The sequence below is a fragment of the Herpailurus yagouaroundi genome, unplaced genomic scaffold, assembly GCF_014898765.1.
Source record: "Herpailurus yagouaroundi ecotype Mexico unplaced genomic scaffold, PumYag 186, whole genome shotgun sequence".
Lineage (NCBI taxonomy): Eukaryota > Metazoa > Chordata > Mammalia > Carnivora > Felidae > Herpailurus > Herpailurus yagouaroundi.
Window position 1 is genome coordinate 10,320,982 of NW_024412417.1, and position 27,362 is coordinate 10,348,343.

At 37.2% G+C, this 27,362-nt stretch overlaps 1 protein-coding gene across 1 annotated transcript in view; it reads right to left on the bottom strand.

The window, feature by feature from the left end:
- STK3 (serine/threonine kinase 3) overlaps positions 1-27,362 on the bottom strand; it is a 276,517-nt gene that overhangs the window by 104,635 nt on the left and 144,520 nt on the right. The window contains exon 8 of the mRNA XM_040494088.1: positions 21,890-22,015. Coding sequence (XP_040350022.1) covers positions 21,890-22,015 — 126 coding nt within the window. The remainder of the gene's footprint in view (positions 1-21,889; positions 22,016-27,362) is intronic.

The following is a 27,362-nucleotide window of genomic DNA, read 5'->3' on the forward strand; positions in this document are numbered from 1 at the left end:
TTTGTGGGTCTAGTTCTGGGGTTTCTATTCTATTCCATTGGTCTATGTGTCTGTTTTTGTGCCAATACCATGCTGTCTTGATGATGACAGCTTTGTAGTAGAGGCTAAAGTCTGGGATTGTGATGCTTCCTGCTTTGGTCTTCTTCTTCAAAATTACTTTGGCTATTTGGGGCCTTTTGTAGTTCCATATGAATTTTAGGATTGCTTGTTCTAGTTTTGAGAAGAATGCTGGTGCAATTTTGATTGGGATTGCATTGAATGTGTAGGTAGCTTTGGATAGAATTGACATTTTGACAATATTTATTCTTCCAAACCATGAGCACGGAATGTTTTTCCATTTCTTTATAACCTCTTCAATTTCCTTCATAAGCTTTCTATAGTTTTCAGCATACAGATCCTTTACATCTTTGGTTAGGTTTATTCCTAGGTATTTTATGCTTCTTGGTGCAATTGTGAATGGGATCAGTTTTTTTATTTGTCTTTCTGTTGCTTCATTGTTAGTGTATAAGAATGCAACTGATTTCATACATTGATTTTGTATCCTGCAACTTTGCTGAATTCATGTATCAGTTCTAGCAGACTTTTGGTGGAATCTATCAGATTTTCCACGTATAATATGATGTCATCTGCAAAAAGTGAAAGCTTGACTTCATCTTTGCCAATTTTGATGCCTTTGATTTCCTTTTGTTGTCTGATTGCTGATGCTAGAACTTCCAACACTATGTTAAACAACAGCGGTGAGAGTGGGCATCCCTGTCGTGTTCCTGATCTCAGGGAAAAAGCTCTCCGTTTTCCCCCATTGAGGATGATGTTAGCTGTGGGCTTTTCATAAATGGCTTTTATGATGTTTAAGTATGTTCCTTCTATCCCGACTTTCTCGAGGGTTTTTATTAAGAAATGTTGCTGAATTTTGTCAAATGCCTTTTCTGCATGGATTGACAGGATCATATGGTTCTTATCTTTTCTTTTATTGATGTGATGTACACGTTGATTGATTTGCAAATGTTGATCCAGCCCTGCATATCAGGAATGAATCCCACTTGATCATGGTGAATAATTCTTTTTATATGCTGTTGAATTCGATTTGCTAGTATCTTATTGAGAATTTTTGCATCCATATTCATCAGGGATATTGGCCTGTAGTTCTCTTTTTTTTGCTGGGTCTCTGTCTGGTTTAGGAATCAAAGTAATACTGGCTTCATAGAATGAGTCTGGAAGTTTTCCTTCCCTTTCTATTTTTTGGAAGAGCTTGAGAAGGATAGGTATTATCTCTGCTTTAAACGTCTGGTAGAACTCCCCTGGGAAGCCATCTGGTCCTGGACTCTTATTTGTTGGGAGATTTTTGATGACTGATTCAATTTCTTCGCTGGTTATGGGTCTGTTCAAGCTTTCTATTTCCTCCTGATTTTTGGAAGCGTGTGGGTGTTTAGGAATTTGTCCATTTCTTCCAGGTTGTCCAGTTTGTTGGCATATAATTTTTCACAGTATTCCCTGATAATTGCTTGTATCTCTGAGGGATTGGTTGTAATAATTCCATTTTCATTCATGATTTTATCTATTTGGGTCCTCTCCCTTTTCTTTTTGAGAAGCCTGGCTAGAGGTTTATCAATTTTGTTTATTTTTTCAAAAAACCAACTCTTGGTTTCGTTGATCTGCTCTACAGTTTTTTTAGATTCTATATTGTTTATTTCTGCTCTGATCTTTATTATTTCCTTCTTCTGCCGGGTTTAGGCTGTCTTTGCTGTTCTGCTTCTATTTCCTTTAGGTGTGCTGTTACATTTTGTATTTGGGATTTTTCTTGTTTCTTGAGATAGGCCTGGATTGCAATGTATTTTCCTCTCAGGACTGCCTTCACTGCATCCCAAAGCGTTTGGATTGTTGTATTTTCATTTTCGTTTGTTTCCATATATTTTTAAATTTCTTCTCTAATTGCCTGGTTGACCCATTCGTTCTTTAGTAGGGTGTTCTTTAACCTCCATTCTTTTGGAGGTTTTCCAGACTTTTTCCTGTGGTTGATTTCAAGCTGCATAGCATTGTGGTCTGAAAGTATGCATGGTATGATTTCAATTCTTGTACACTTATGAAGGGCTGTTTTGTGACCCAGTATGTGATCTATCTTGGAGAATGTTCCATGTGCACTCGAGAAGAAAGTATATTCTGTTGCTTTGGGATGCAGAGTTCTAAATATATCTGTCAAGTCCATCTGATCTAATGTATCATTCAGAGCCCTTGTTTCTTTATTGACCGTGTGTCTAGATGATCTATCCATTTCTGCAAGTGGAGTGTTAAAGTCCCCTGCAATTACCACATTCTTATCAATAAGGTTGCTTATGTTTGTCAGCAATCGTTTTATATATTTGGGGGCCCCCGTATTCGGTGCATAGACATTTATAATTGTTAGCTCTTCCTGATGGATAGACCCTGTGATTATTATATAATGCCCTTCTTCATCTCTTGTTACAGCCTTTAATTTAAAGTCTAGTTTGTCTGATATAAGTATGGCTACTCCAGCTTTCTTTTGGCTTCCAGTAGCATGATAAACAGTTCTCCATCCCCTCACTCTCAATCTAAAGGTGTCCTCAGGTCTGAAATGAGTCTCTTGTAGACAGCAAATAGATGGGTCTTGTTTTTTTATCCATTCTGATACCCTATGTCTTTTAGTTGGCGCATTTAATCCATTTACATTCAGTGTTATTATAGAAAGATATGGGTTTAGAGTCATTGTGATGTCTGTATGATTTATGCTTGTAGTGATGTCTCTGGTACTTTGTCTCACAGGATCCCCCTTAGGATCTCTAGTAGGGCTGGTTTAGTGGTGACGAATTCCTTCAGGTTTTGTTTGTTTGGGAAGACCTTTATCTCTCCTTCTATTCTAAATGACAGACTTGCTGGATAAAGGATTCTCGGCTGCATATTTTTTTCTGTTCATCACATTGAAGATCTCCTGCCATTCCTTTCTGGCCTGCCAACTTTCAGAAGAGAGATTGGTCACGGGTCTTATAGGTCTCCCTTTATATGTTAGAGCACGTTTATCCCTAGCTGCTTTCAGAATTTTCTCTTTATCCTTGTATTTTGCCAGTTTCACTATGATATGTCGTGCAGAAGATCAATTCAAGTTACATCTGAAGGGAGTTCTCTGTGCCTCTTGGATTTCAATGCCTTTTTCCTTCCCCAGATCCAGGAAGTTCTCAGGTATTATTTCTTCAAGTACACCTTCAGCACCTTTCCCTCTCTCTTCCTCCTCTGGAATACCAATTATGCGTAGATTATTTCTCTTTAGTGCATCACTTAGTTCTCTAATTTTCCCCTCGTACTCCTGGATTTTTTATCTCCCTTTTCCTCAGCTTCTTCTTTTCCCATAATTTTATCTTCTAGAGCACCTATTCTCTCCTCTGCCTCTTCAATCCGAGCCGTGGTTGTCTCCATTTTATTTTGCAGATCATTAATAGCATTTTTTAGCTCCTCCTGGCTGTTCCTTAGTCCCTTGATCTCTGTAGCAATAGATTCTCTGCTGTCCTTTATACTGTTTTCAAGCCCAGCGATTAATTTTATGACTATTATTCTAAATTCACTTTCTGTTATATTGTTTAAATTGTTTTTGATCAGTTCATTAGCTGTTGTTATTTCCTGGAGATTCTTTTGAAGGGAATTCTTCCGTTTCATCATTTTGGATAGTCCCTGGAGTGGTGCAGGACTGCAGGGCACTTCCCCTGTGCTATCTTGAATAACTTGCGTTGGTGGGTGGGGCCGCAGTCAGACCTGATGTCTGCCCCCAGCCCACCGCTGGGGCCACAGTCAGACTGGTGTGTGCCTTGTCTTCCCCTCTCCTATGGGTGGGATTCACTGTGGGGTGGCGTGGCCCGTCTGGGCTACTTGCACACTGCCAGGATTGTGGTGCTGGGATCTGGCGTATTAGCTGGGGTAGATGGGCAAGGTGCACAGGGGCGGGAGAGGGAGACTCAGCTTGCTTTTCCTTCGGAGATCCACTTCGTGAGGGGCCCTGCGGCACCGGGAGGGAGTCAGGCCCACCGAGGGATGGATCCGCAGAAGCACAGTGTTGAGTGTTTGCGCGGTGCAAGCAAGTTCTCTGTTGGGAACTGGTTTCCTTTGGGATTTTGGCTGGGGGATGGGCAAGGGAGATGGCGCTGGCGAGTGCCTTTGTTCCCGGCCAAGCTGAGCCGTGTCCTCAGGGGCTCAACAACTCTCCCTCCCACTGTCCTCTAGCCCTCCCGCTCTGGGAGCAGAGCTGTCGACTTATAACATTCCAGATGATAAGTTCCACTGGCTGTCAGAACTCACTCTGTCCGGCCCCTCCGCTTTTGCAAGCCAGACTCGGGGGCTCTGCTTTGCCGGCGGGCCGCCCCTCTGCCCCGGCTCCCTCCTGCCAGTCCGTGTAGCATGTACCACCTCTCCGCCCTTCCTACCCTCTTCCGTGGGCCTCTCGTCTATGCTTGCCTCCGCAGAATCTGTTCTGCTAGTCTTCTGGCGATTTTCTGGGTTATTTAGGCAGGTGTGGGTGGAATCTAAGTGATTCACACGACGCTGTGAGCTCAGCGTCCTCCTACGCCATCTTCCCAGAAGCCCCAAAGTCAGGTGTTTTAGACTGAGCCATCCAGGCACGCAAAACCCAAACATTTTTAATAGTACTCCCCCCCCCCCAAAAAAAAACAACCCCACTTAGGTCTAACAAAATATGTACAGAATCTTGTGTTCTTGTGTGCAATGATGAAAGAAATCAAAGTTCTAAATAAGCTGAAAGACATTCCATGTTTGTGAACTGAAGACTCAACACTGTTAAGATGTCATTTCTTCCTAACTTAGTGTAGACAGTCAATTAAATCCCAATAAAAATTCCAGCAAGCTAATTTGTAAATGTTGCCAAAATGATTCTAAAGTTTATATGGAAAGGCAAAGACCTAAACAACCAACACACTACTAAATAAGAAAAATAAAGTTGGAAGGTTCACAGTATCCAATTTTAAGACTTCTACAGAACTACTATAATCAAGACAGTATAATGTTTTAAATGTTTATTTGAGAGAGAGTGCAAGCGGGGGTGGGGCAGAGAGAGGAAAAGGGAGAGAGAGAATCCCAAGCAGGCTCGGCTCTGTACGCTCTATCTGCAGAGCCGTAAGTGGGGCTGGATCTCACAAATTGTGAGATCATGACCCGAACCCAAACCAGGAGTCAGACACGTAAACAAATGAGCTACCCAGGTGCCCCAAGACAGTATAATTTTGATAACAAATAGACATATATACCATGGATATATCAGTGCAACAGAATAAAGAGCCCTGAAACAAACCCACAAAAATACTGTCAACTGATGTGTGAAAAGACACAAAGGCAACTCAGTGGAGAAAGGATAATCTTTTAAACAAAAGGTACTAGAACAACTGGACAACCACATGTCAAAAAAAAGGACCTTTATACAGACCTTATGGCTTTCACAAAAAATAACTCCAAAAAGATCATAGACCTTAATATAATACGTAAATCTAGAAAACTTCTGGAAGAAAACACAGGAGAAAGTTTATGTGACCTGGAGTTTGGTGGGGAGTTTATAGATAAAACACTAAAAGGAAGATCCATGAAAAAAAACTGATAGAGGATATTAAAACTAAAAAGTTCTCTTCTGTGAAAGACACTGTTAAGAGAATACAAAGACAAACTATAGACTGGGAAAAAATATTTTCAAAACACATATTTTTAAATAAGACTTGTGTCTAATATACACAAAGAACTCTTAAAAATTAGTAATAAGAGAACAAAAAAAAAAAGAGAAGAAAATAATAGCCTATTTTGGGGAGCCTGGGTGGCTCAGTCGGTTGAACATACAACTTGTGCTCAAGTCACGATCTCACAGTTTGTTAGTTCAAGCCAGACATTGGGCTCACTTCTAACAGAGCCCACTTCAGACCTTCTGTCCCCCTCTGTCTACCCCTCTCCCGCTTGTGCTCACTCAAAACTGAATACTTTTTAAAAATTTTTTTAAAAAACAATAAGAGAACAAATGACACAAAACAATTTTAAAAGTGGGGGAAAGTACTGAACAGACACTTTATCAAAGAAGATATATATAATTGGCAAATAAACATATAAAAAATGCCCAACATCTCCATCATTGGGAATTGCAAACTAGCACTGAAACAGCACTAAACACTTATTAGAATGGCTAAAATGCAAAAATACTAACTACTATGAAATGCTGGTGAACATGCATAGCAATGTAAACTCTCATTCATTGTTGGTGAGAATACAAAATGGACAGTTTGGCAACTTCTAGAAAATTAAATGTACCGTAAGATTCAGCAATTATGGTCCTAGGTATTTACCCAACTGATTTTGAAAACTTACATCCACATAAAAGCCAGCATGCAAATGTATGTAGCAGCTTTATCCATAATTGCTAAAAACTAGAAGTAATCCAGATGTCCTTGAGGAGGTGAATGGATAAACAAACTGATAAATCTACACAATGGAATACTATTCAGTGAAAACATGAACTAGGTAGCCACAAAGAGACATGGATGAATCTTAAATGCATTTTGTTAAGTGAAAGAAACCCATCTGAAAAGGCTATATGCTGTATGATTCCAATTATATGTCGTTATGGAAAAGGCAAAAAACTATAGATAGTTAACTGCAGATGAGTGACTGCAAAGGGTTTGGGGATAGAGGAAGAGTTGAATATGTGAAGCATGGGATTTTTTTAGGGTGGTGAAACTATTCTGTATGACACTGCAATGGTGGATATGTACCACCACGCATCTGTCAAAACCCATAGAAATTTATACCATAAGGAGTTAATGTTAACGTACACAAATTTTAAAAATCAGTTAAGAGGTCAAGAGATCCCAGAATGGAATGCAGAATGTGGCACATACACACAATCTAACTGTATTACAAATGTATAAAAGAACTTCACTGAAGGAGGTAGGTAGAAAAGGTACTAACCTAAGTAAACACAGAAGTGAGTAAAGTCTGTAGGACTAAAAACAAAAAGAATTTTACATAAGCACTGTGCTCTAATTGATAAAGTTGTTTGCCATGAGGCTATGGGTTAACAATTCTGAAACCACTATATATGTTTACAGGAATTGAAACATTTAGCAAAGGAGTGGTAGATGATGTGAGCCAGGTTTCTCACCGTGGCAGTAGGTGGTTATAAACAAGGAAGGGGAGGGGTGCCTGGGTGGCTCGGTTGGTTAAGTGTCTGACTTCGGCTCAGGTCATGATCTCACAGTTCATGGGTTTGAGCCCCACATTGGGCGCTGAAAGCTCAGAACCTAGATGGAGCCTGCTTTGGAGTCTGTGTCTCCCACGCTCTCTGCCCCTCCCCCATTTTTTTCTCTCTCTCTCAAAAAAAAGTTAAAATTAAAAAAAAGTAATAATAATAAATAAGCAACGAGAGACAAAGAGAATGATCCATGCAGTAATGGACTAGAGTCAGAGATATCAGTATGAATTCATGTTTAGCTTACTATTGATACAGATGGGAGATATATACAGAGCTACAAATATATACACACATACATATAGAGATGTATAGTTTATAGGTATGTGTGTATAGACAAGTTAGTGAATACATTTGCTTTGTCAGCTGAGAGGATCTATAACACCCCACAGTGGCAATAAGCACACCAAGTCCAGGTCTTGGGTTTGAATACCATTCTCTAATTGAAGGAATGAGGATCCTAAGATTCTAGGACTGTGGCAGGAAACATACAAGATGAACCTGGAGTATCTTATAGTATCAGAGAGTAACAAAATACTTAAAGAACAAAAACAGGGGCACCTGGGTAGCTCAGTTGGGTGAGCATCCTGACTCTTGATTTCAGCTCAAGTCATGATCCCAGGGCTGTGGGATCTAGCCCCACCTCAGGCTTTGTGCTGAGCATGGAGCCTGCTTGGGAATCTTTCTCTCTCCCTCTGCCCGTCCTCCCTCCCTCTCTCTCTCTCTCTGTCTCTCTCAAAAACAAAAAAAACCCAAAACCAAAAACACCTTAAAAATCCACAATAATGGGGGTATGTCAAAGAGACCAAGGTACCTACTAGAAGAGGCTCTCAATAGCCAAAGCTGGAACACTTTGAGCAACAAAATAAATAAAGCAAAATGAATAAATATTCAAAGGCAAAGTGTAAATTAAATAATCATGAATCAATACTGATGTAAACTACTGAATAAATGGGAAGAATAGACAAATCTCCTGTGTAGAAGAATTCCATATAATTTATGTAGACATTATGCCCTCAAAAAGGAAGGGCATAACTCTCTTAAGTGTGGGCTGTATAGTGTGATTTCGTTCCAAAGTGTGAAATATGGAAAGGGGAAAAGAATAATATTGTGAGGAAACCTGATAAACACTACTTCAGCCAGGTAGTCATGTTGACAGAATGTATTTGTGATATTGCGATATAACAAGAAATATGTATTTAGCAAACTTCAATATGTACATTCTGTTTAAAAAAAAAAAAGAACGCATACAGGCCTGTCCTATTTTAAAAATGGCATCCTTTACCGGATTTTTCAATTCTTATATGACAGAAATAATCCACATATTTCTGATTATGCTCTACCATTCATGTTCTTTGGTGACAACAAAATACTATATTTTTAAAGTTCTACTGATTAGAAAGAACAACTCTATTAGCAGACACTCTTTAAAAAGTGGACACTCTATAGGCAATTTCAGTATTTACACTAAATGTGAACAAATATAGTTATGTTATTTAATCAACTCACACTACAGATTTAGAAATATATTCCAATAACATCTAAAAAACAAATTCTTTTTCATTATGTTATACAGTTGATCCACCTCAGCACCAAATTTATATCACATGCTCATAAATGCCAAAAAAAAAAATCTTTGTCATGTTTAGCAATGCTTAAACTAACACAAAAATCTTGATATTGGGATTAACCTGCTGCAGAAATCTCTGTTTGCAATTTGTTTAATTTTTAAAATCTGTACAATTACCTCAACACCTATCAAAACATGTCAATTTGTCAGGATATATTCTCATCAGACTAGCTTTTTCTATAATAGGTATAAAAATCAACTTCATAAGGCACTATTTCCAATCGTGTCCCATACATTTCTTGAATAAAAAAAATGTTTAAAGAGGTTGTTTATAATAGTTACCCAGGACACAGGTGTACAGAACTAAAATTTTTAAAAACAACATATCTTGAAATGGTTATCATAAACTGTTTCCCCTTCAAAAGTCACATTGAGGGTTGATGGAAATATCTATTTAATTTTAGGCCACAAATTTTTCTCCATCTGTAGTAAGCTGAACTGTGTAGAAGAAAATTAAATTTGGAAAAATTATAAGTTGATATTGGTATAACTCATAAATTCTTGGGAAATTGCACTCACTGAGAATGGAAAAAGCAGGATCCACAATGAGTTCAAGCATTAATACTGAATATCAAATGTAAATGACTCTTATACTGTAGCAACTCAGTATGGTGAATTTCACAGCTCTAGATTTTTAAAATTAGGAAAAGAATTCAATCTACAGTATTTCAAAATTTAGCTTTATAAAATTTTCCAATGGTCTAGGGCCAAAATGGCTCTGTGTTACATTAACCCAGTCACTGGATAAGGACCAATCCAGGGTCAGGGCTAAAGATAGCTACTATAAAGGCTGTCACAAAATACAGTCTTCCAAGATAAAAATAAATGCAGAGGGGCGTCTGGGTGGTTCAGTAAGTTAAGCGTCCAGCTCTTGGTTTCAGCTCAGGTCATGATCTTATGGTTCATGAGTTCGGGCTTCACATCGGGCTCTGCTCTGATAGTGCGGAGCCTGCGTGGGATACTCTCTCTCTCAAAATAAATAAACTTAAAAAAAATTTTTTTAAAGATAAAATAAATGCAGAAATAAAACTTGGCAGTACAGATCTCCCACCATGCTGAAAAGACCATTCATCTTTGAAATAATCACAAAGGAGGAAAAAGAGTGGGGAAAACTTCAATGAAAATGAAAACAGCTAGGATATCAAAATATCCACCCAAAACCTCCTGGCATACCCTAAAAGGTAACCAGTCCAGAACTATAACTAGCAGGTATTAGCTAAAATGAATCTCCTAAATTGGAGCAAATTAAAAAAAAAAAAAATGGCCGCAGATAACTAAGGTAAGTTATAAGTGAAAATTAGAAGAGGTTATAAAACAACAACCTCAACTTCACAGATATAAATGTTAAGACAAACATAGCAGCAATCACATAATGGTTCATTAGTCTATAATTATTGTCAAACGCTGGGAGCTAATGGGTCCAAGACTATACCTTTAGTCTATCATCTAAAGAAAACCGGGTGTAAAAGACATGTGGTTCAAAAAAAAGACAAATATCCATTTACTTCTATTCTTATCAACTACTAACTTGCCTTAAATTACCCTGATTTTGTGTAATGTTACCTTTTAGAAGTTTCCCTTCCCTTCTTGGATCACTTTGATTTACAAACTATTCAGAATAAGCCAGAATTGAATAGACCATAATTTTTTTTTGAATCATGCTAATCTATGAGTACTCAAGGAATTTATAATCATTATAACATATGAAGTGTTTTATATATTAATACATATTAAATATCATATTAAAAACTCAGTATTTCAAATTAAGAATTCAGAACACCCAAGAAATGACAAGTTGTAAGAGTTTCCATTAAAATGGATGATTGAACACATGAGTTTATGCCTATCCCTCCCAAAACTCTTCCAAAATTACAATAAAGGCACAGAAAAGGATAAACTCATAAAGATCAAGGGAAAGGCGAAAGCAGCAAACAGGACATGTCCCCAAATTTGGAAGCTAGAAAGCAGATAAATATATAAGTAATAGCTAATTCAGCAGACCAAAGAAATCTAATACTTCATAGAAGTCACAAAAAGCAAGCAAATTCAGGCCCCAGAACAATGGATCCTAACATCTTTTATAGTAAGGTTCACTCTTACACACTGAGTTTCCAGTAGGCAATTTTAGTGCTTATATCAAATATAATCACTAGACCTTTGAAGAAAGTCCATAAAATGAAAAGTCACAGATCAAAACAAAGGAAACATAGACAAGGTAGGAAGCAAAAGAAAATTCAAAGTGATAATAACAATGAAGAAGAGGAGATCATCTTAGAAATTAAATATTTGACATGGGGAAAAAATAAGTTTAGAAGATAAACTTGAGGAGACCTCTAAGAAAAAACAAAAAGAGAAAAAAAAAAAAACAGAAAAATTACTGAATGATAAGAAGTCCAATAAACAAACAAAAGCACAGTTCCAGAGTGAGAAAATGCACAAGAACAGAGAGAAGTAATGAGATAAAAGTATCGTGAAAAAGCAAAAATAAAATTACACAGCACTTAAGAGTATTTCCAAATTAAAAGGGCCAAAAGACACTCCACACAATGAATGAAAAAATATCTACAAGGCACAGCACCATGGAAGTTTTAAAGAAAAGGGAAAAGTGAAGACCTAAAAATCTTCCATAAAACACCTAACAGATCAGGTATTGGACTGTCATTTGTCTTGTGCTGAGTTAGAAAACAGAACAAAGCCTTCAAAATTTTAAGGGAACATTATTTCCAATACAGAATTTTATACTCAATCTCTCATGGGTAAAGGTAGAATAAAGACATGGTCAGATATACAAGGTATGAAAAACAAAACAAAACAACTGCAAATGTCTGGAAGCTCCTGGGAGATAGGGCCCATCAAAATGAGGAAATAAGACAGACAAGATCCAGGGAACAGAGGATCCATTACAGAACAGAGCAAAAGGAAATTCCCAGGATGATGTTGCAGGGAAGTCTTAGTGTGACAGCTGCTCCAGACTCTAGAAAGCAGTCATACAGATTACAGGAGGAGAGAGGGCCAGGAAAGAAGGAGTTGAAAAAAGTACAAAATTAATGAATGATCTATGTTTGAACATAGAGTCTATGGCTCCTACACAGAGCATAGGAATGTACATTTGAAAAAAAATTAGATAGGTACATAGAAAAACAACAACAACTATAAATGACAGTAACAAAAACTGAGACAATTATTAGTTCCAGAAATCACAAAAAGAAAGAGCACGTAACCAAAATATATTATGACGTTTCTCCGCAAACAGTATTTATATAGTCATAACTATGTAAACACTGTATAGGGGTTTTTTAGAACTGTGATTTAATTGTATGGGGAAAATGAGAAGTAACAAGTGATTAATTCTTTTAAAGAATTTTAATTTTGATCAATAATTTAATCTCAAGTTATTCCTTACTAAATCTAATTTACTTCTCAGGAAGCAAAGGAATGACAATAAATTTATTTACTGGTTTTCTTCAAATAGATTTTTTATAAGCGTAAAGTAGTTTTACAAAAATCTCCCCCAATTCTTCCAAACAGATCTGGCCACTTAAAATTCATCTTACAATACTTAAAAAGAAATTGTGAATATAAATATTGGTTCAAATCTGATCAGTGACATTATCTTGGTGGCCCTTTGAGGAGCAAAACCAGCAGCAGCAACAACTACTCCCAAAGAAACCAAAACCTGAACAAACCAAACAATAACAAAAACAAAACAAAAAAAAAACATGGCTAAAATATTATAATTAATAAGCATTATTGCTGGGGCAAGTAGTAGCATTAGAAAAGATGAAAGCTAAACTTTATTGGGCATACTACGCATAACACACTGTTCTAAGTGCTTATATGTATTTTTAAAAATCACATCCCCACAGGAACTCTATGAGTTATGTGTGGTCTATCACTAATTACCCTTACACAGATGGTGAAAGTGGAGAGGTTAGTAACTTGCCCAAAGACACAGAGTTATATGTGAACAGAATCAGGACTTAACTCCAAGCCGAATGTCTTCTTACTCTTAGATAAATTCTATCTCCCACCCCCACCCTGTTTAACCAACTAGGTACATTATAGGCTTCTGGACTGACTAAAGTGGATGCTGCTGTTCTATTTTTTTTTTAATTTTTTTTTTTAGTGTTTATTTATTTTTGAGAGAGACAGATACAGAATGCAAGTGGGTTGGGGCAGAGAGAGAGGGAGGCACAGAATTTGAAGCAGGCACCAGGCTCTGAGCTGCCAGCACAGAGCCTGATGCGGGGTTCAAACTCACAAGCTGTGAGATCATGACCTGAGCCGAAGTCAGACGCTCAACCAACTGACCCACCCAGGCGCCCCTATTCTTTACCTAGTTCAAAAGGTTCTCAAGAAGTAGACTGATTTGAAGTTCCCTTATTAAACAGGGGCAGGGAGAGGGAGGAAGCTTCTGAGAAATGCTCAGGTGGAGGCTGTATCATCATCTGTAGGAGAGTGAATTTTCCAAAGCACCCCTGCATTTCTCTTAATTAACAGACATTAAGGACCACAGCCTGACAAGCTTAGAGTTCGAACCATAAGGAAATCACCAGAAAGTCCCCATTTCTTTTCCAAAAACAGAACCTCTAGGATATAGTCTCAGGCCAATTGATAGGCAAAATCTCTTTCTTTGAGTCATTACCAAACTAACATGAAATACAACAACACCTTTCTTTAGATGGAAGTGAAAAAAAAGGGCCTGATACGTGCATACAATATATACACACATGTAACATCAAGAAGTATCCCATTTTTTACTCAACATTTCACTTAATGTAACATTCTTCTATATCTGTTCAACTCCTTGTATTTTACTTAACACTGTGATCTACATGAGAAATGCCTAAACTCCAGTGACAAAGCAACTCTTGTAAACTCCTTATCAATCTTGTAATCTACTTTAAAAATAACTGCTTGTCAATGGTGCCTTCTGGACCTTATCTCACAAATTCTATTGTTAACACCATCCATTCCATTTTTAAGTCATCATCCAACATATCATGTGTGGAGTGTTTGCTTTGTTCTCTTACTTGAAAACAGTAAGCACCAACTCTTTTACTGTATAAATATTTAAACATTCATTCAAGTGCCTGTATAATAGTTCAGTAAACCATACGAGCTAACTTAAAACCAGCTTTATAAAAATCACTGGTTAATTAGAGATTAAGAACTACATGGAATGTATAGTGTTTGTTGTATAATTAATAAACTGCCAAAATGCATGCTTACATCTTGAATGCTATAGATAAGTTAGTATAACCTGAATAAGAAAAGTCTTATATGCCTGCAATTTATATAGATAACCTATATCAAACTTTGGGTTGACTTTGTCAGAAATGAATGCAAATTTTGTAAATATATTCCACTTTTATGAAAAATACAGTATTGCTTCAAGGATGTAATTTGGCCTTGAACATCAAGAGACAGTAGTTCTATGAGTATTCAGCTGTCTTATTTTAAAACTGTATATGTAATCCAATTTTAAGCCAATCTGCAAGAGAATCCCAAAAGAATGTACAGTATAAAGACAAACTATGAAAGACTTTGAGCCTTCAATGTGGATGTTTCTGAGAGAAAATGACTACCGATTTAAAAATTTGCTAAAAATGTTGGCAACGTAGAGATACACTTTTACCTGTGTAGGAGGAATTCAGATCCATTATCACTGCTCTTGTGCGCATGTGTGTATACTGTATTGGGGGGAAAACTGACAAATGATCTCAAGATGGAAGCGACTCCCTGAGAACATAATCGAAAGCAAAGCACGTGAATACTGTTCAAACTAGGACTCTGTTAAGACTTTAAATTTTTTCTTATGATTCCAATTAAAAACAACAAAAAGAACATAATAATTTTACTCAGAAATGCTAGGTCGGTTCCAAAGAATTAAGGATTATCTGAAAAACAACAACAACAACAACAACAACAACCAAAAACCTGATGTGATTTTTAATTTGTCCACAATACTTTGGGAGTACTCCCCTCGAAGGGTGGAACCTAATTCCCCTCACCCTGACTGTGGACAGGACTCAGTAACATATACCTAAATCGATGGGATGGCTTTGGAGCAGTACAGTGAGTAGAAGCTGGAAGCACTTTGAAGAGACTATTAGAACCAGCCCACAGAGCCATGAAAGGCTGTTAGAAGACTGATCATCATTAAGGAGGAAGGGAAGATAAATGTCTGGAATCTTGAAGAAAAGATATTCTTATTACACTGTGGCAGAAAATTTAAGACACTGTCATCTACAGTAACCAGGAAGTAAAAAATGTACCTGTTAAACTGGGTATATCATCTAGCTAAGGAGATTTCTAGGCAGAGTGTTAAGGTGATGCCTGGTTTCTTTTTACTGCTTATAACAAAATGCACAAGGAGAGAGAAAAGCTTAAGAAAGAGTAACTAAAAAAGGAATCAGGACTCGTTGGTTTAGTAAGTCCCTAGCCTCTACAGACAGTAAACAATGCTACAATTATGAAAAAGCTTCCAAGCAAACATCAAATCCAAGGCACCTTCAGAAAAAATTGTCTAAAAATCAAGCTGCATCGGTGACCTTAAAATCCTTTACTAAGACTTCAGAAAGAGCTAAATACGTAATAGGGCTTTTATGAAGCTTAAAGGCATTGTCCCGTAGCAGCCTTAGGAGACACCACAGTAAAGAAGCAATTATTTCAACAAAATGTAGGGGTGTCGCCTGGTCTAATGGAGTGAACCACAATAAGATTTATAGGGTGCCCACACAGTTGTTTTTTGGCAGAAACACCACCAGCATGGTCTCACTAGGACAAAGCACAAAATGAAAAGAGGATTCTGGAGTCTCAAACTTCTACAGGCAGGAAGGGGCTGAGAAAATGATTTAGTTCAAAACATAGGCTGTCTTCCTATGAAAAAGGAAGGAAGACACAGAGAACAGAAGCAAGAACTCAGAGGGCACAGCAAAGAGTCATTGAGAAACAGGGCCGGAATAGAACTGAAATAATCAAATAGAACTTCTAACACTTTCTTGGCTGGATTCCAAAATTGCCATGGACTGCTAATTATTGTGCCTCCTGTCCTCACTCTTTGAAAACAACCGTCTATAGTGATAGTCTAATGCCTGACCCAGCACTGTATTTTGGGTATGTGGGGGGCAGATAACTAACCTTTAGTTTGCCAGTCTTCAAACTGAGATAAGCTAGACTGAAGGATTCTCATCTCTTTCCAAATGTGATCTAGAAGACAAAATACTGAACTGGGAACTGATAATGTAAAGGGATAATACTCAGAGTGAAGAAGAGACAGTTATCAAGAAGTAGTAAGTATATTCCACATGGGCAAAGAATGTAAATAATTCGTAGCCAAAGGACACTTTGTATTAGTTTAAAACATGCCCATAAATTCCCTGAAATTCTCCCTGAAAAGGTAGGGTCTAATTCTCTGCTTAAGTGTGGGGCAGACTAAGTGACTTGTTTTTATTTTTTAATTGAGGTGAACTTCAAGTAACATAAAAATATTTTAAAGTGTACAATCAGTGGCATTTAGTGCATTCACAAGGTTGTTCAACCATTATCTTGATCAGGTATCAAAATATTTTCATCACCCCCCCACCCCAAAAAACACTTCACTCATCAAGCAATCATTCCCCATCTCCCCTACTTCCCTGCCCCCTCCTCCACCCCCTGGCCAGTCTCTGGCAAGCACTAATCTGATTTTTGTTTCTAAAGATTTACCTGTTTCAGATCATTCATATGATACAACATGACTTTTTATGTGTGGCTTCTTTCACTTGGTATAAGGTTTCCATGCTGTAGCATGTATCCCTATTTTATTTCTTTTTATGGCTAAAACTCCATTGTGTGTATATACCACAATTGACCTACTTTTGTCTACTGTGAATGGTATTGGGAACATTCATGTACAAGTATTTATTTGAGTACCTGTTTTCAATTCTTCTGGATATATACTTAGAAGTGGAATTGCTAGATCATATGGTAATTCTATGTCTAATGTTTTAAGTAACTACCAAACTATTTTCCACAGCAGCTGTACCATTTCACATTTCCATCAGCAATGTATGAGGGTTCCAATTTCTCCATATCCTTATCAACAGTGGTTATTTTCCTGGCTTTTGTTTAATCACAGCACACCTAGTTAGTGTGAAGCAACATCTCATGGTGAATTTGACTTGCATTTCCCTAATGACTAATGTTGCTGACCCTCATTTCATGTGCTTGTTGGCCATCTGTGTAATTTTGGAGAAATGCCTGCTTAAATTCTTTCCTTAGTTTTCAATTAGGTCTTTTTGTTGTTGAGGTGCCACGGTTCTTTATATATTTTCAATGCTAGACCCTTACCAGGTATATAATTTATGAATATTTTCTCCCATTCCATAGCATGTCTTTTCATATCTTGATGATATCCTTTGATATATAGTTTTAAATTTTGATAAATTTCAATTTTTCTATTTTTTTTCTTTATTACTTGTGATTTGGTTTTCTAAGAATCCACTGCCAAATCCAAAGTCAGGTAGATTACTTGTTTTCTCCTAAGAGTTTTAACATTTTAGCTCTTATATTTGGTTTGCTGATCCATCCAATTAGATCTTATATTAAAAGGCCTTTGTATATGATGAAAGGTAGGGGTCCAAGTTCACTTTTTTACATGGCTATCCAGTTGTCCCACTACCATTTGTTAAAGAGATGGTTCTTTTTCCACCAAAGAGTCTCCACACCTTTGTTGAAAATCAATTGGCCATGGACATATGGGTTTTTCTGGACTCTCGATTCTAATCCATTGGTCTATATGTCTATCCTTATGCCAGTATCACATTTGATTACTACAGCATTATGCTAAGTATTGAAATTGGGAAGTGAGTACTCCAACTTTGTTCTTCTTTTTCAATACTGTTTTAGCTATTTGGGGTCCCTTTGATCCATCTGAATTTGAGGATAGGTTTTCGCATTTTGCAAAAAGGACCACTGATATCTTGATAGGGACTGGATTAATCTGCGAATCACTTTGGGGAATACTGTTATCTTAACAATAGTAAGTCCTCCAACCCATTTATACGGGATATCCTTCCATTGATTTAGGTACTCTTTAATTTCTTTCAGCAATGTTTTGTACTTTTCACTCTACAAGTCTTTTACCTCCTTGCTTAAATTTATTCTCAGGTGGGGCACCTGGGTGTCTCAGTCAGTTAAGGATCTGACTTTGGCTCAAATCATGATCTCGCAGTCTGTGAGTTCAAGCCCTACACTGGACTCTGTGCTGACAGCTCAGAGCCTGGAGACTGCTTCTGATTCTGTGTCTCCCTCTCTTTCTGCCCCTCCCTCGCTCCTGCTCTCTCTCTCTCTCTCTCTCTCAAAATAAACATTAAAAATTTTTTTAAATTTATTATCAAATATTTCATTCTTTTGGATACTATGGTAAATAGAAGTGTTTATTTAATTTCCTTTTTCCGTCACTTATTGCTGGTACATAAAAACATAACTGATTTTTGTATGTTGATTTTATACCTTCCAACTGTGCTGAAATTGTTTATTAGCTCTACTAAATTTAGCTGTTTTTTACAGACACCATCCAGGAAGCTGCTCTAGTTCAACAGAGCCAAAACAAAGGCAAGCCTCTGTGCTGGTCCCTCAGGGAACCACCAGACAGGTCAAAATGCAAAGCCACAATTTTTTGAGCACAAGCTTCTTATTGCTCTCCCCTACCATCTCTCTCCACTGCTGTTCCCACGGCTGCTGCTGAGCTACAATATGGGGGCTGGGGGGGGGCGGGCGGGGGTGGGGCTGGGTGGCGCCGTTGGTTAAGCGTCGGACTTCGGCTCAGGTCATGATCTCGCGGTCTGCAAGTTCGAGCCCCGCGTCGGGCTCTGTGCTGACAGCTCAGAGCCTGGAGCCTGCTTCAGATTCTGTGTCTCCCTCTCTCTCTGCCCTGCCCCCACTCACACTCTGTCTCTCAACAAAAGTTAACATTAAAAAGAAAATTTTTTTAAGAAAAAGAAATAGAAAATGGGGGATGGCAGGCATATAGACAAAAATGCCACAACACTATCTAACCAAAATTTAGCAGCCTCCTTCTTCAGTAAGCACTGTCCTGGTTGCTGTAAGTTTTTTTATTCGATTTCAGTGTTTTGAAAAAGTTGATTTGTCAGTTGATTTTTTTCCAACTTAATGGCTGTTTCTGTGGAGGCACAGATTCTTAGAGCTCCCTACTCCACCATTTCTATGACCAGTAACTTCTCTTAACAAACAGAATGTGGCAGAAGTGACAGTATGTAACTCCCAAGACTAGGTCATAAAAAGCATTGAGATTTCCTCCCTGTTCTTTCTCTTGGATCACTTCCTCTGAGAGAAACCAGTTTCCATGCTGTGAAGACTCTCAAGTAGCCCTAGAGAGAGTCCACACAGCGAGGAACTGAAGCAGCCCCAGGACAGCCACATGGGTGAGCTACCTTAGAACTCCAGTTCTTGTCAAGCCTTCAGTTGACTGCAGTTCTCACTAACACTTAGACTGCAACCTCATGAGAAACCCTGAAAATCATCTAACTAAGCCACTTCTGAAATAACTGATCTACAGATACCATGAAATAATAAATGTGTATTGTGGTAGGCTGCTAAGTTTTGGGACACACGATATTTAAAGCTGAGCCTCAAAAGGTGAGAAGAACCAAGTGACTTGAGTTCTTGGGAAGAAGAATGTTTCAAGCAGAGGGAGGAAAGGTTTCTGGCACATTAAAAATAAAAAATTTGAAAGAAGATCAATGTGGCTGGAGCTCAGTGGAGAAGAAGAAAATGAAGAAAGAGATCACTCAAGTGGCAGAAAGTAACCTAAGTGACTAGCATAAGGTCTTAAAACCAGTAAAAACTGGTAAGCCCTGGAGTAATCAATGTTTCCCTATCCATCAAAAGTGGAAACTGGTCTACAGTTAAGTACAGGAAGACAGAACTAAGCAAAACAATCACTTGTCCACTGACAGATAATTGGAGGCAGTCCACCAGCCCAGCACCCATAAGAAAACTGCACAAGGTGAAAGAAAGGCAGATGGGTACCACCACATAAGGGCAAAAAACACGCATTTTTGTGAATATAAACTTATCAGAAATTGTACAACTTTGATAATCCAATGTTGCTTATTTTTGAAGTAATAAACATTTGATTAAAAAGTGAGCATAAAGTATTAGTGAATGAACATGGGAGCATACAAGTACAAGACCTAGTTTTATTCTTGGTTTCTCATTAGCTTTATGAACTTTGGTAAATCACTTCTCTCCCAGCCCAATCTCCCTCATCTGCAAAACGGGATAATAACATATATAGTACATGACCAATCTTCCTTTTTTAATTTTTTTTTTAATTTTTTTTCAACGTTTTATTTATTTTTGGGACAGAGAGAGACAGAGCATGAACGGGGGAGGGGCAGAGAGAGAGGGAGACACAGAATCGGAAACAGGCTCCAGGCTCCGAGCCATCAGCCCAGAGCCCGACGCGGGGCTCGAACTCACAGATCGCGAGATCGCGACCTGGCTGAAGTCAGACGCTTAACCGACTGCGCCACCCAGGCGCCCCAATCTTCCTTTTTTTAAAGATCACATGAAATAATATATGACAAAAGTACTTTTAAAATTTAAAAAAAAATCTAGAAAAAAATTAACATTTACAAATGTTAATTGGAGAAAAATCAGTAACTTTATCTATTATCACACAGGAACCCAGGGTGGGAGCTATAAAGCCCTTTGAAAGCAAGAACCAAGGTCTTTACCTCATTCCATATTACTTAACTTTAATAGAATGGATACACAATCCCAAAGGAACAAAACACAAAACAAAACAAACAAACAAACAAAAACTTGGGGCACTGGGTAGCTAAATCAGTTAAGTGTCTGACTCTTGATTTTGGCTCAGGTCATGATCTCATGGTTCTTGAGTTCAAGCCCCGCCTTGGGTTCTGCACAGTGTGGAGTCTGCTTGAGATTGTCCCTCTTCCTCTCTCTCTGTCCTTCCCCTACTCATGCTCGCTCTCTCTCTCTCTCTCTCTCAAAGTAAATAAATTAAAAAAACAAAAACCTTTAAAGAGATGTTATTTACAATTCTGAATGGCAAATTCATTAGTAAAAATCTTACATCTGGAATATAAGCTCAAAACATCTGTCTCACAAGGCAGTCCACAGTCACTGCCAAATGAATAACTGATGTAGTTGCAAATCTAAAAAATATGATCGTAAATCAGCTCTGCAAAGATGCATATTTGTCCTTGTCCTTGGCTACCACATGATACAAGTTTTAATAACTGGTGAAACGGGTAAAAGAATTTCAAAAGAAATCCCAATTGGATAACCAGTCTCTGAAACTAAAACTAAATGTAATTAGCAAAATAATACTATTTGTAGACGATTAAAACTATAAGATTAAAAAAGTCTATGGGAAAATACAGATATTATCAATGACATTTCAATCAGTAAAAAAATAAAATGATATTTGTGCTTTCAGATTTTATAACTATCTGAATACCATGAGGTATTCATCTCTGGATCTTAAACCAGAAAAAAAATTATAACTTGAAATAAGAAAAACATCATTAGTGAAGAACATAAGCATTAAACATTATAAAATGTGAGACATAATTATTTTGGTATTAAGATGCACTGATGCATGAATATAAAGTAAATGGGATAAATGGGTAGGTTCTTATATGGTCCTCCTGCTTTCTCTAGCAACCCATCTTCTACTGTGGTACCCTTTATTTACAGCATAATTGATAGCCAGTTGAAAGAAAGTTCTAGAAGATATGACACAAAATTGACCAAATATGACACTGAGTGTCATCTAGATACTAGATACTATACTCTAAATTCTTAAGACATCAGGAAAGGATAGCAAACATTTGATGCAAACAAAATATATTTTGAAATTTAATAAACACATCTCCTTGTATAATAAAATAAGTGCTATTGACATATTTAAAGAAAAAAAACCCAAATTTATAGAAAAATGACTTGGAAGGAAAAAAATCAACTTTTTGAGGGTAATTACGAACCGAATTTTCTTCTTCCTCTTCCAGTTCTCGCTGTTGCTCTTCATGTCTTTTAGCTTTGATCTCCATAGCTTCTGTGATCAGGTCTCTTAAAATTGATACAGGCTTTGCATTCTTGATAAAAGCGTGCTGGAAAAGTAAAATTCAACGGTGTAAATTCCAAAGATTTCTCTGAATTATATCTAAAATATGTTAAAACAACACATAAATGCTAATCAGGATCACAGGCTTCAATTGTTCTTTCAACTAAAATTAAATGTATATATTAAGAAAAGAGAATATTCCAGCTGCTTTAGAAATAAAGATTTTGTTTTTGGGCTTACTTGCTTTTGGAAAACCATTAAGGCACACACAAACATGCAATCCTGTTAATAAAACTACATTACATTACCCTTAAAAATATAATTGTCCAGGGGCTCCTGCATGGCTCAGTTGGTTAAGCATCTGACTTTGGCTCGGGTCATGATCTCACGGTTCAGAAGTTTGAGCCGTGAGACAGCTCAGAGCCTGCAGCCTGATTCAGACTCCTCTCTCTCTGCCTCTCCCCGCTCATACTCTGTCTTTCTCTCTCTCTCTCAAAAATAAATAAACATTAAAAAAAATTTAAAAATATAACTGTCCAGGGGTGCCTGGGTGGCTCAGTCGGTTAAGCAACGGACTTCGGCTCAGGTCGTGATCTCACAGTTCGTGGTTTCGAGCCCCGCGTCGGGCTCTGTGCTGACAGTTCAGAGCCTGGAGCCTGCTTCTGATTCTGTGTCTTCCTCTCTCTCTGCTCCTCCCCCTGCTTGCAGCCTGCCTCCCTCTCTCTCTCAAAAATAAACATTAAAAAAAAATTAAAAAAAATATGTATGTATAATTGTCCAAAGGAAGTGTAGATTAGATAGTGAAAAAGATAAAGAATTTTTTAACAGGTTGGTGATGATCAGTTACTAGAGGGGAAGTGGGTGGGGGGCAATGGCTTAACAGGTGATGGGGATTAAGGAGTGCACTTGTAATAAGCTCTGGGTGTTATACAAAAATGCTGAATCACTATATTTTACATCCAAAACGAATGTTAACTAACTGTAATTTAAACAAAAACTTTAAAAATTTTTTAATTAATTAAAAATTCTCATAAAAAATAAGAGATTGGTGATTATATTACATATGAAAATAAAATTATTTTGGTAATACATACAAATTTTAATTAATCTTCATAAACTGACAGCCACAATCAGTGGCCCAAAAGGAGGGCTACTATTCTGTTACTTCTTTTACATTATTTTTTACTTTATTATGTTTTGAATAATATAATCATCTCCAATGGAGAAACAGTAATAAAGGAAATATGTTTCAGAAAATAAATACTGTCTCACTTCTATGCTATGTATAAAACACCTTTTAACTTCTTTTTTTATAGCATCTTGATCTAGTGAAAATATCTGAGTTTGCTACATTTCTGGTAAATAGAAGGGAAATCACCAGGATAGACCTGGGTTTTCAATGACTTTTTTATTGGGGAAAGGGAGAAGGAGTGTGAGAGAAAGTAGGGGACAGGTTACAAATACAATTTGAGATAAATAACCTTATTTTGAGGCAGCAATACAGTTTCAAAATGTTAATTTTCATATTACATATCCATAGATAGTTATTTTAATAAAGATCAACAGAACATAAAAATATTCTTAAAAACAAAAAAATAGTGCTAAAGAAGAAATTATACACATTTAGAATAGAATTAAAAAAAAATAAAATGGTGAACATATCATTTGGGAAAACTATATGGAAGAATTTTGCCAGATTACAGAAATACTAGAACTGATGGCAAAGAACCAATAAATTATTCTATAACAGTTATAAACTAATCGCCAGATAAATTAAGAGCTAGTGACATAACTGCAGTGCAGATTCCCAGTCATCCACTGAAACAGAGTTGGGATTGGATGTATGGCAACCCAGCTAGATCCTACATTTCTCAGTCTCCCCCTTTCAGTTGGTTGTGACTGTGTGACTAAGCTCTCATGAATGGGTTGTGAGTACAAGTGGTGTGTTCCACTCTAAGACCTGATCCTTATGCACTCTTCCGTGAGTTCGTCTCTTTCTACGAAGCTGGAAAACAGACAAATACAGTGTCTCAGAGGACAGTGGAGCTGTGAGCAGGAAGGAACCCAAGTTCGACTCTAAAAATTTTGAGAACACTTGTGGAAAGGTCTCAAAAAGTAATAATTGAAGATATGTTCTTTGCTCTTAAGCAACTTATCATCTAGAATAAGAAATAAAAGATACATACAGAAAATTACAATGTGACATACAAGTTACATTCATGATGGTTTGATGCAGACTATATGATTTATGATTAAGAAATGTAAGAGCAGAAGAAAAGGTAATGTGACGATCTCAGATATCTCACACAGAAGAAACAGACCATTTTAGGGAGGAGGACAAGTATGAACAATATGAACAAACACACAAAGATAAGAGATGTATGCCAGAACACAGTAGGAAGATCCACCTAGCCAAAACAGAAACACTATTTAGAGAAATGGGGTTCCGGGAATTTAGATCCAGAAAACAGTGGGACAAGAAGGATAAATGCTAAAAATGAGATGCCTGGATCCTGTCTGAGAGCCACTTCAATTACATAAGCAAGAAAATAATGTAAGGAAAAGAATGTCTTTGACAGCATAATCTTGCAGTAGAGTTTAGACATGAAATAGAGTGGGAAGAGACTATAACAAAAGTGTAAATTATTAAGAACATGGGTGAAAAAAAGTGAGGGGAAACAGTGAATCTCACAGAAGAACTCTTAAAAAGGATTTAGTGACCAACATTAACAGAAGTGGAAGAAGACCAACAGTACAAAAAACTGAGAACTAGCAGAATTATTCTTCTTCATTTTTTTTTAATGTTTATTTATTTAGAGACAGAGAGCGCACAAGTGGGGGAGGGGCAGAGAGAGAGGGAGACATGGAATTCGAAGCGGGTTCCAGGCTCTGAGCTGTCAGCACAGAGCCCAACGAACCCAAGCACCATAAGATCATGACCTGAGCCAAAGTCAGACACCCAACTGACTGAGCCACCCAGGCGCCCCAGAATTGTTCTTCTTTAAAAAGGCACAGATGGGACACCTGAGGGGCTCAGTCGGTTAAGCATTCGACTTCAGCCCAAGTCATGAACTCACAGTTTGTGAGTTCGAGCCCCGTGTCAGGCTCTGTGCTATAGCTCAGAGCCTGCAGCCTGCTTCAGATTCTGTGTCTCCCTCTCTCTGCCCCTATGCCACTCAGGCTCTGTTTCTGTCTCTCAAAAGAAAAAATAAATAAATAAAAATAAATGTTAAAAAAAATTTTTTAAAGGCACAGAAATTTCAAATTGTATTATACTTTATCTTCTCAGGGAAAATTATTAGCCAATCCTGCAAGCCACAGTTTTATCTTTAAAAAATACCAAAGTACATATATGATTCATCCAATCTACTTCAATTTTATTTTCATGAAGTTTATTCAGTATTATGTTACTATTAGTCTATAGGGCTCAACATTCTTAATCTCAAAATCTCAGCATATCTGATTTCACTTGCACTCATGTCTTCTCTACATAACTGCTACAGGTATAATTTTGACCAACAAAGAGGAACTGACTAAAAAAGTTAAAAGGGTACTTGAGGAACAAGGCCATATTATTTGAGGATTCTTGACAGTCAGAAGAGAAATTTTATCAAACACTGGCTGATTTAAGTTTACTTATTTATTCTGAGAGACAGAAAGAGCATAAGCAGGGAAGGGCAGAGAGGGAGGGAGGGAGGGAGGGAGACAGAGAGAGAGAAAGAGAGAGGGAGAGAGAGGGAGAGAGAGAGAATAGCAAGCAGACTCAACACTGTCAGTGCAGAGCCCAATGTGGGGCTCGAACTCACAAACCATGAGATCATGACCTGAGCCAAAGTCAGATGCGCAACCAACTAAGTCACATAGGTGCCCCTGGCTGATTTTTAAAGACTGTTTTTCAAGGCTTTTTTAAAGTAGCAGGTAGTGGGGTGCCTGGATGGCTCAGTCTGTTGAGCATCCAACTGTTGATTTTGGCTCAGGTCATGATCCTAGGGAAGTGGGTCAAGCTCCACATCAGGCTCCATGCTGAGTGTGGCCTGCTTAAGATTCTCTCTCTTTGTCCCACGGCCTCCTCCCCCTCTCTAAAAAATAAAATAAAAATAAAGTAGCAGATGGTAAAATTAACAATGCAAAGCAACATAATAACTACAAATACCAGAGAAAACAAGTTGACAAAAGTAAAACATGACAACTGTGATTTAAATTTTATTAAGATACACCAATGTAAATAAATGGGTTGAATTTCCATTTATTAAATAGTATTGTAGTTAAGCACTAAAAGACACTTAGTTTACAAGATAAATTCAACTACATACTTTCTAAATGAGATATTTATAATAAGTCTAACTCATGTTTCTATAAGAGGCATACTAAGAAAAACTTGGGTTAAAAGTCAAAGATAGGCAATGAAATAGTAGTCAAACACAAAAATGTATCAAGAATAAAATGGTCCAAATAAAATAGAAGTGAAGGTTCAAACAGTACATGATGAAACAGTCATTTAATGTTTATAAGGGACGTAATATAAAGAAACATAGTTATAAACTTAATACAACATTATGATTCAAAACAATTTTAGAGAATTAAGTTCTAAATAAATAAGACATAGGAAATAGTGGGGCTTTTTTGGTCACTGAGAAAATAGACCAAAAAAAATTTAAAAACTTTCTGAATATTATAATCAGATTGAATCAACAGAAAAATTAGTAAAAAGAAGCTACATCTTTTTGTTAAATGCCTAGAGAAGCATGTGGTACTACTCTAAGAATAGGAAGAGCAATGAAACAAAATATAATGTCCCCAGAAATAGAATATAATACACAAAATAAACAGTCATACTATGAAGATAGCATTTTCAATCACTGAGGAAAAATAACTTTAAACTGGTGCTGAGATAATGCCTGTCTTTTGTGGGAAAATTTAAACTAGATCTTTATCACAGAAACACGAAAATAAATTCCAGATAGATGAAAGGAGGTGAAAGTTAAAAAAATAGAAACACAGAGAACAAGAGGGTAATATATGAGAATATTTATATGTTCAATCCAATGCCATAAAACAAAAGAAAAAGATGATTTGGATACATATAACTTAAAAATGCATAAATGACAAAAAATATGAATTAAAAAGTTTACTTGTAACATTTATATCAGACAAGAAGGTGATCACAAGAGTTTTTAAAAGAATCAGTAAGAAAAAGATAAGCACACCAAATTCTAAAAGGCTATTTCTAAATGCATCTAAAGGAAAATCAAAACTAAAAAAGGGTGAGGGGCACCTGGTTGGCTCATTTGGTTAAGCATCCGACTTTGGCTCAGGTCATGACTTCATGGCTCCTGAGTTCGAGTCCCACATCAGGCTCTGTGCTAATAGCTCAGAGCCTGGAGCTTGCTTCA